Source organism: Trifolium pratense, linkage group LG2 (assembly GCF_020283565.1).
Source record: "Trifolium pratense cultivar HEN17-A07 linkage group LG2, ARS_RC_1.1, whole genome shotgun sequence".
Classification (NCBI taxonomy): domain Eukaryota; kingdom Viridiplantae; phylum Streptophyta; class Magnoliopsida; order Fabales; family Fabaceae; genus Trifolium; species Trifolium pratense.
The window spans coordinates 34,245,645-34,255,433 of NC_060060.1; the positions used below are offsets into that span (position 1 = coordinate 34,245,645).

A 9,789-nucleotide genomic window follows, 5' to 3' on the forward strand; every position below is an offset into this window, starting at 1 on the left:
TAATATAAATACTACTCTATTTTTTAGGCATTTGAGTGAATAGAAGGTGTTGTTAGTGAAATTATGAAACACTAAAAAGTGTTGGCCTGATGTGATTGTTTTCATTTTCACTGGAGGAATTAAAGAAAGATCAGATACTATATGATAGATCATATATAGTAATAATTCTTGTCTTATTTGGTCATGTAGGCATTGGGTTTGCATGAACATACATAATTGTCACGAAACTGCACGATATAGTTTATGAATAACTAACAACCAATTAAATGTGTATGAGAAAAGTCAAGCCAATAAAAACAATACAAGTCTGTTTTCGTGTCTTAAAATATGATAATATGAGGATTAGATAGTATTAGGCACATTGTGTTACACGTTACACGTAAACCATGGTTGCCAATAATTAGGTGGCATGGAAACAGCTAGCGTGGAAGCAACAAATATATATTCTTGACATCATCATCCATCGTGATCATCCATTCCTTTATATACCACCCACCAATATATATATATATACCCACCAATACCACATACACCTAATTAGCCTTAATTAGTCTTGTCCCAAATATTAATTCATTCACATTATTAATTAATTAAAACAAGCTAGCTAACTATATATAATATAGGTGATCAATAATGTCGTCGGTTAGACAACGTCCATCCAACAATGAATCGGAAGAAACAGCAGCAGGGGATCAGAACCTTACCGGAACCCCATCTGGAATTAGTCGCTCCTCAAGACGACGCGCAGTATCTGGAGCACTTACCGGAACAGCCAACTTGGCGAACCTACTTCCTACGGGAACCCTCTTGGCATTCCAGATTCTAACGCCAGTGTTCACAAACAATGGAGCTTGTGACTCCGTTACGCGCATCCTCACACTCCTACTCCTCCTCTTGCTGGCAATCTCTTGTTTTCTCGCATGTTTCACTGACACCGTCAAGGCATCAGATGGAAGAATTTACCATGGTCTCGCAACCTTCAAAGGTCTCTGGCTATTTGACTACTCACCTGTTGATGACTTGTCCAACACGTTACCTGATTTGAGCAAGTATAAGCTTAGGCTCATTGATTTAATTCATGCATTTTTGTCAGTTCTTGTCTTCTTTTCTGTTGTATTGAGGGACAACAATGTGTTGACATGTTATTACCCGCAACCACCACATCGTGAGACTAAGGAGGTTCTGGACATTGTACCTCTTGGAATTGGACTTCTATGCAGCTTGCTCTTTCTTGTTTTTCCTACCACCAGACATGGGATTGGCTACCCTGTTACACCTGCTGCTGCACCCAAATACTAGCACTCTACTTCATTTTTTGCTACTATATTCTAATTAGTTTAGTTAGTTACTTAATTACTGCTTTGCTTTCTAATTCTTCATGCATAAATATTCCCTCATCTGTTATTGTACATTAATTATTTATTTACTTCAACTGAATTGAATTAAAAAATTGGCTTGTTTATTAAGCAGACTCCCACACGGCACTACTTTCTATTATTTTCTGCTCTGTCATGACTTGGAGTGCTGGAATCAATTTGTAACCATTTCTTCTAGTATCTTACAACACAACTTCGATCATACTAGGTTTCTTACATCAATCAAAGATTTTACTAAATTAATGATTCTGTATTAGCAATAACACTTTCCAAAGAAGTTGAAATAGGGTTAATAATACAATGTCTGACTTTCACATCGGCTCAATAATTTTTTCTGAGCAGCAAGAGTACACAACTTAAAGAATACAAAATTGTCTCAATACAATAAAAATAGTTCTAAGTTCTAAAATTCAAAAAAGGTTTCACCTTCTTGAAGGTGAACATATCAAATGATGTTTTATGTATGGGGGTGTTCGCGTCCTAAAAGGTGAACATGTAAAATCACAGAGTTTGCATTTTTTCAATGCTCGCTTTTTAGAATGTGAAGTGGTATTTTTGAAAAATCAGGGGGCGCGCAAGAAGGAAGTAGGCGTAAAAAGAAAAGTGAAACATTGGTGCGTTTTGGGCCGGTATAGGTCTTTTCACAAATAAAAGTGGGCTTGGGCTACTAAACTATCGTTTTGGGCCATGTAACTTCTTAAATAATTTAATAATTTCGTTAATTTATGTTTCTCTTTTTTATTTGAGCACTTAAGAAACCTGGATGCATTGTTAAAATGTAAGGACAGTGTCACAATTTTTGTTAAGGAAATGAAGTAAAACAATTATATGATAATTAACTTTAACATGTATATATTATTATTATTATACATAAAATAAAATAAGTACAAGTGAAGAGAGTTGATGAACTCACTATGATTTTAACTAGCTAATACACTCCTTTTAAAGAAGTGCAAACCGTAGTAATTATTCCTACACTTCTTCTATGGTTACCAAATCTCTCTCTCTCTCTCTCTCTCTGTCTCTCTCTATAAGAAGACTAAACAAACAAAAATCTAATCCCCCTCCCCAATCTTAAGATTTTAGTTCCACATATTACAAAACTCTAAGCCAACCAACATATATATAATGAACATTAGTAACATTTACTTGAAAAAGAAAAATGAAATTTGCATTTAAATTAAATCAAACCAAAAGGTCTTGTTTAAAAGTAGGAGGACAAGGTAATTTATCATTCTGAATTAACTTTTTGCTTGGTGGATGACTAGAAGAAGAAGAAGAAGAAGATTGTTGATCAGATGATGACATTGATGATCTAGGAAATTCAGAAAGCATCTGAACAACTTCTCTCATGGTTGGTCTTTGTACACTGTTTTCTTCTAAGCATAACATGGCAATGAAGAACATGTGCATGGCTTCTTCTGTTGGCACTACCATAAGTCTTGAATCAACTATGTTCACAACCTCTTCTCTTCTTCCATTGGTTGCTTTTTTGCACCATTGTACAAGATCCACACCTTCACCAAAATCACCTACTGGTTTCTTCCCTGTTAGAAGCTCTAGTAGAACAACTCCAAAACTATAAACATCACTCTTTTCATCCACTCTCAATGTATAAGCATATTCTGCAATTCATCAACATCAACCAAATTATTAATTACTCCATCAATAATTGTAATTCACCTTAATTAATTTGCAATATTTCAGAATGTAATAAAATGATACTCACATCACACATATAGAAATAGAATTCATGATGATTTTGTCCCCCTAACTCAACTTAATCCATTTCACACTTTCTCATAATTTTCTCTCCTTAAATATACTATTTTTTTTCTTTCTTAAATTTACTTTCATTACTCAAGATTGCTTAAATGAGATGGTTTCAATAAGGTCATATATAGGTTGCAACGACAACTCTCATCAAAGACATGTGACACACATGATTACATTCAATTAATTCATTTTTTTAAATTATTATCAATAACAACATGTCAGTGTTGCGTGTCGTTCTTTGTGTAGTGCTTCATAGGTTGCAATTCAGTCATGCAAATACAAACTCCGAGAGAAGAGCTTTGTCGTCCATTATAACGTTACTTAGCTCGAATCAACAGTTGCGCGCATAAGATAATGAATTGTTTTTTTATAAAAAGTTGGGATGAATGGAAGAGTACTAAAGTTGACTCTAAACAAAGATGGTATAATTGGTCCAAGACAGAATGATGGCAAGTTGCAAGCAAATGCAGAAATAAAAAAACAAAAAGAAGGGGTGGGTGGATGAAGTGTCAGATTGACCTCTGATCTGAGTATTGGATTCTCGAGAGGAGTTGAGGGTCCCACCCTCCAAGTGAAGTGGGTGATGAATGATGTGAGTGAGTATAGTAACTAGCTAACCTAGCTGGCACGGCGCACAATGAAATGAATTAAGGGCAGTGTCTCAGTCTCACAGACACACACACACACAAACCAGTGCAGTGTGCTGCACACATCTCAATCTCATTGTGTTCCAAAAACAATTCTCTTTTCTTTTTTCTCGATAAAATTCAATTCCATGCATCATTCATATTACTACTACTACTACCATTCATCATTCTTTCAACATCCCCTTATCACTTTACTTTACCTAATCCAGCTATGCACTTCCCCACTTTTTGTCTTCCCCCTCCATCATCATTCTATTCTTTCTTATGTAACAATTCTAGTAGTATTTTATTACTAGTATTTATCATACAATACAATAATAATGTATAATTCTCATATGTAATGTAACTATATGGCCATATGAGCAAATGGGGGTGGAAAAAGTTTGGGTGGCAGCATGATTAAAGATTTTAGAATATTGATACATATAATAATTATGTAGCTACTACTAGCTATACACTCAAAATTCTCTCATCTCATGGGATTTTCATCATTGAAATGCTAATCACAATAGTACTACTTTCATCATTAGCCTGCGATCCCTAGACAACTTGGATGATGATAGATCACATCACAATCACATGGACACTCAATTAATTAAGGAATTTCATTTATTCTTCTAAATTACTGGAACCATTAGATCTATAACACCTCACATCGAGGGTCACAAATAAATGAAATGACCCCTATATATTACTGAGATTTAATTAACTAACTTAACTACCAAAGTAAATCCTTCCCTCCAAATGCCCAAAGATAGTATTTTAAACACACTCTTTTTTACTGTTTAAATTCTTTGTTTTTAATTATTCATTAGACCAAACAAACAGAAAGAAAACAGTGATAGTGTAAATTAAACAAAAGAAAGAAAAATTACCTGGTGCAATGTAGCCATAGGAGCCTGCAATTGAAGACATGCACTCTGATGCAGCACCATCAACCAAGAACTTTGCAAGACCAAAATCAGCCACATGTGCTTCAAAATTTGAACTTAACAAAATGTTGTTGGATTTCACATCTCTATGTAGGATCAAAGGAGAACAATCATGGTGAAGGTAGCAGAGTCCTTTAGCAGAGTCAATAGAAATTTTGTACCTAAAATTCCAACTCAAGAATCCACCTTTTTTCCCATGCAATGCCTCACCTAAACTCCCATTTCTCATGTATTCATACACAAGCAAATTTGTTTCTTTGTTTGAACAGAATGCAAGTAGCCTAACTATGTTTCTGTGTCTTATGTTTCCAAGTGTTTGAATTTCAGCTTGAAAACCATGATCATGACTATTTGCACCAAACCCAAGTAGCTTTTTCACTGCTATTTCCATTCCATTTGGCATTTTTCCATGGTAAACAATCCCTGCACCTCCTCTTCCGATCACATTACCATCTTTAACACATTCGAGAATGTCCGAAACCGTGAATTCGAGCTTTTGAAAAGCAGTCATCTTCCAAGAACCAGGTCCTTTCTTTTTAAATGACTTGGCTTTTATAATGGCTGCAATAGCAAACACGAAGGAACACATCAATAGTCCTAGCGCGAATATCAGCTTGAAATCTGCAGAACTTTTTCCTGGTGTGGATTTCATTCTTGTCAGCTTACATGGATTGTTCAATAGAGAACCACATAGTTTAGGATTGCCCGCGAATGAAGAAGCATTAAAGAATGCAAATTGACCCGACTCAGGCAATTTACCGGAGAATTCGTTGAATGAGAAATCAGCAACTGTGAGGCTTTTCATTGTCCCTATTGATCTTGGGATGGTTTGGTTCAAATGGTTTCTAGACAAGTTCAAGTAATTCAAAATACGGATGTTGGAAATCAATGGTGTGATGGAGCCAGAGAGATTGTTCTGACTCATGTCAAGGTAGGTAAGATGAACACAAAATCCAATTTCGGGCGGAATTTCACCTGATAATGAGTTTCTGCTAAGGTCGAGCTTCAGCGCTTGATTTAATCCTCCAATTGAACTTGGAATTGGACCTGAGAATTGGTTTCCACTAAGCAAAAGGATTTGAAGGGAAGTGAAATTTGAGAGGGAATGTGGTAAAGGACCAGACAAGGCATTGTTTGACAAATCAAGTTGTTCTAAACAAACAGGCATAGAGGAACTATTACCATTTTCTGACAATTCCCCTGATAAGTAATTATTTTTCAACTCTGCTAAATTTAGCTTAGGAAGGTAAAGAAAACCATTTGGTATGCTACCATTAAGGTAATTCTCTCCTAACCTCACTCTAGTGAGACTGTAACATGTTCCTAGGCCTTCAGGTATGGGACCAAAGAGAAAATTATTGAGAAGAATCAAAATCTTAAGCTGGTTTGAGGAACAAAGATGAGGTGGAATGACACCAGTGAGTTTATTAGAGGATAAGTCAAGTCCTTGAAGCTTTCCATTAAGACCAAGTTTGTGTGGAATTTCACCTGTAAAGTTGTTCATCCAAAGTCCAAGTGTGTCTAAATCAGGAAAATCTGCAATGTAGTCAGGTATAGAACCATGTAACCTGTTCAAGAAAAGATTGAAAAGCTTGAGACGGTTAAGGTTGATGAACTCATAAGGGATTTCACCTGTCAGTGTATTGCTTGAAAGGTCAAGGTAGAGCAAGTTTGTCAAGTTACCAAGTTGTTTTGGGATTGAACCTGAAAGCTGGTTTATGTGCAAGTAAAGTGTGTTGAGTTCTTTCAAGTTACCTAATTCTTTTGGTATTGAACCATCTAAATCACAGCTTGAAAGATCCATGTGAACCAAATTTGTTAACTTTCCAAACTCCTTTGGAATTCCACCTTCATAAGAATTGTAATAGCCCAAGTAAATCTCTTTCAAGTTACTCAGATTCCCCAACTCACCAGGGATTTTCCCACTAATATCATTTCCAGCTAGTGACAGATACTCAAGAGACACAAATTTTCCATAGCTTTTCGGTATTTCGCCGGAGAAAAAGTTACCACCAAGATCCAAGTATTTGAGGCTTTTCTTCAAACTGACTAGTCCCAATGGAAGCAAGGAAGTGAAGTTATTGTTATAGACATCAACAACTTGAAGGTTTTCCATGGTGGAGTAGTTCCAATCCATGTGACCACTGAACTGGTTATTGGAAATGTTTAGAAATTGAAGGTTGGTTAAGTTTGTGATGTGAATGGTTCCTGTGAAGTTGTTTCCTGCAAGGGAAAGGTGTGTGAGTTTATCAAGTGATGTAATTGAAGGTGAAACAGAGCCAAACAGATTCAAATCTGTTAAGTCTACCGAGACGACTCGACCCTCGTGGCATTGAATTCCAACCCATGAACAAACTGAGGTGAAATTGGAAGTATTCCATGTGTTTATAACTGGGTTTGGGAATTGAAATCCTTCTCTAAGTGTGACTAGAGCATGAAAATCACTGAGCAAGGATGAAGCAAAAACAGAGGAAAACAGAGTGAAAACAATTAAGGTAAAAGGTATCATGTTGGAATATGTTTTGTTTAGCAAAGACGAAAGGGTTTTTTAAACGATTGAAAAAAGGGAAGAAAAGTTTGAGGAATCTGAGAAACTTCAAGTGTGTGTGTGTAAGGTCTTATGGTTATGGAATCAAACATGTTCAAAGAAAGAGTCTTGAAATACAAGGAAGAGAATAAGCTAAAACTCTGCTTTTTTTTTTTTTTTTTCTTTCTCTCTTTTGCTTTCTTTCTTTTACTATCTTTTTTCTTTGAGAGCAAAGAACAAAGAAGAAGATGAATATGGCTACATATGACTTTGTTTGTTATCTATATTTGCTTTATGGGTTGTTTTTATTTGGAAAAAGCTCTCTCAGGCAGAGGAAAAGAAGAAAGCATAATAAGAAAAAGGAAAGAAATGGTATGTTAAAATTGTTAAATAATGGGGTGAAACAAATCAAACTTTTTTTGTTTTTGGTTTTTAAATAAAGCCGTTGGATGATAACAGAAATTTAAAGTTTAGATTAGGGCAAAAATAAAAATAAAGTAAAGGTTGATGATGCTCTCTTTTTTTTCTTTACTCATTTGTATGACAAAAATGCCCTTTAGCTTTAATCAAATCAAAGTATGGCTCTTTACTAGTCTTCTTTATTGCTTTGAATGAGAGAGAGAGAGAGAGAGAGAGAGGTGATGCAACAATTGCACTTTCAATGAATCAAAATGGCTGAATTGCCCACACATTTACACCATAGTATGCTCTATGAGTTTTTAATTCAAATAATTGAAAAAAGAAATACAAAAGATGGAAAGTGAGAGTAATGCAATCAATGGTTGCCAGTGTGTTAGCTAGACCACCTCAAAGCAACAGTATATAGTGGCCAGTGGGACTAAAAAAACTGTATAGTTTTACTATATAGTATAGTACTACATGGAAATTGTATAGTTTCCTATAATGTACTGTACCAATTTAATTTACTGCATAAGATATGTCTAGCTTTTTATATATAATAAAATAAATGTGATTAAACTGAAAAATGGTAAAAGGAATGAGGAGTAGTTTTGGTTGGCTTTGGCATTAATTATTGAACAACCTATAGTCTATAGAGGAAAAGATTTCTATGACCTCCTAGTACTAGTTGATAATGAAATGGAGGAGGACCCATTCAAAAGTGTTTATTATATGTATTTTTTTGTTTATCTTTTTACTATTGTGGTGTATCTATTTTTATGGCATGGTGTCAGCATCATATATATATATGTTGATTTTCAATTGGTTGAACAATAAATGATTAATTTAAGGCTACTTTACTTTAGATTGCATGTCATTGTGTGTATCTAATTTGGATGTATGAGTTTCCCTTCCCAAGCAAAGTGTAATGTATGTACTATCAAGAACAGGTTCACAGTTTTTAACATCTCTTTTGCAATATCTACTAGTAATTGTATGGAGTATATAGTAATAAATAAAGATGTGCCTGCAAGAAGCAGAGGATTGTAAGGAGTAAAAGATGATGATTATTAATAAATGATGAGTATATGTAGTTTGAATGATCAAGATATATAGATTTGCATGGAAGAAAGAACCAACCAGGAGGGGAAGCTGCTTTATTTGTTTCAACTTTATTCTTTCTTCTTTCTTGTCCTACAGAGCAGGGACCAACTATCAATGAAGTGGTGTTTTTGAGCTCTTTAAAAATTTAAGTTAATAATAATAATAGATGGATGGAATAGTCTTAAAGAGAGGGCTGAAAAGTAAAAGTGATGAGGATATATATAATCTTCTTTTGATCTTCCACTAGCTTAGCTTGTTTAAAAGAAACAAAAGCAAAAGAGAAAGAAAAAAAATTAGTAGTACAATGACATGGAAAAGAGTGCTGTTGTATGTATGTAATGTATGTATTGATTCATTCATAGACAAGGTTGAAAGAGTGCTCTTTGTTGTAATTTCAATTCAACATGCACCACTAATCTTATCTTATGATATATGGAAGGTTTTAAATTGCGGTCCGCATCAACAATTGCGGTCGCAGTATTGCTGATGCGGTAGCTACCACAACCGCATCGCACTGCAATTGCGGTGTGATCTTAATTCACGTATATGGCCGCATCACAACCGCATCGAAAGTCGTATCAGATGTTTTCGGCGATTTTCCTTCACATTTTCTCACCAAAAAGTAAAATTTATGAACTTCAAATCCTAATTTGTGTCAAATTAATGAAAAATCTTACTTTTAACAATCTCTTAACCGTGTATTTTAAATACATTCAAATTATTGTTTATAGAATAAACTAACACTATGCAATGGTGGATAAATAGTGTAGTTACATAGTAGTTTGATTTTATATAGCTTGTGAAATTTCAGAATGATTTCACGCCGCAATGACCACATTGCGCGTGCAGCAACCGCAATGACCGCATTCGCAACAACTGCAACCGCAACCGCAATTTAAAACCTTATTACATACATAAAAAAGGGGGCTGCTAATTTAGACCCAGTTGGGTCTAAATTAGCAAGGTGCACCTTTTGAGTTGGACAAAAATACCCATTTTTTAATTTTTTGGAAGAATAGAGCAACAGG

At 34.9% G+C, this 9,789-nt stretch overlaps 2 protein-coding genes across 2 annotated transcripts; one reads left to right on the plus strand and one right to left on the minus strand.

Moving 5' to 3' along the window:
• The first annotated feature begins 515 nt into the window (after positions 1–515).
• LOC123910755 (protein DMP3-like) lies at positions 516–1,569 on the plus strand. Its single transcript, XM_045961962.1, has one exon. The coding sequence runs from the start codon at positions 634–636 to the stop codon at positions 1,297–1,299; it is 666 nt and encodes a 221-aa protein (XP_045817918.1). The 5' UTR covers positions 516–633; the 3' UTR covers positions 1,300–1,569.
• A 642-nt stretch (positions 1,570–2,211) lies between these two features.
• On the minus strand, positions 2,212–8,017 carry LOC123910757 (leucine-rich repeat receptor-like serine/threonine-protein kinase BAM3). The gene is made up of 2 exons (XM_045961964.1): positions 4,675–8,017; positions 2,212–3,001 (listed from the first exon to the last, which is right to left on the minus strand). The coding sequence occupies exons 1-2, from the start codon at positions 7,238–7,240 to the stop codon at positions 2,562–2,564; spliced, it is 3,006 nt and encodes a 1,001-aa protein (XP_045817920.1). The 5' UTR covers positions 7,241–8,017; the 3' UTR covers positions 2,212–2,561.
• Between the last annotated feature and the right edge of the window lie 1,772 nt (positions 8,018–9,789).

Bases quoted from the DNA above. Each gene is read 5' to 3' on its own strand.
- LOC123910755 (XM_045961962.1), top strand. From the start codon at position 634: ATGTCGTCGGTTAGACAACGTCCATCCAACAATGAATCGGAAGAAACA.
- LOC123910757 (XM_045961964.1), bottom strand. From the start codon at position 7,240: ATGATACCTTTTACCTTAATTGTTTTCACTCTGTTTTCCTCTGTTTTT. The intron at 3,002-4,674 runs GTAATTTTTCTT...GATGAATTGCAG, and splicing joins CTATGGCTACATTGCACCAG to AATATGCTTATACATTGAGA.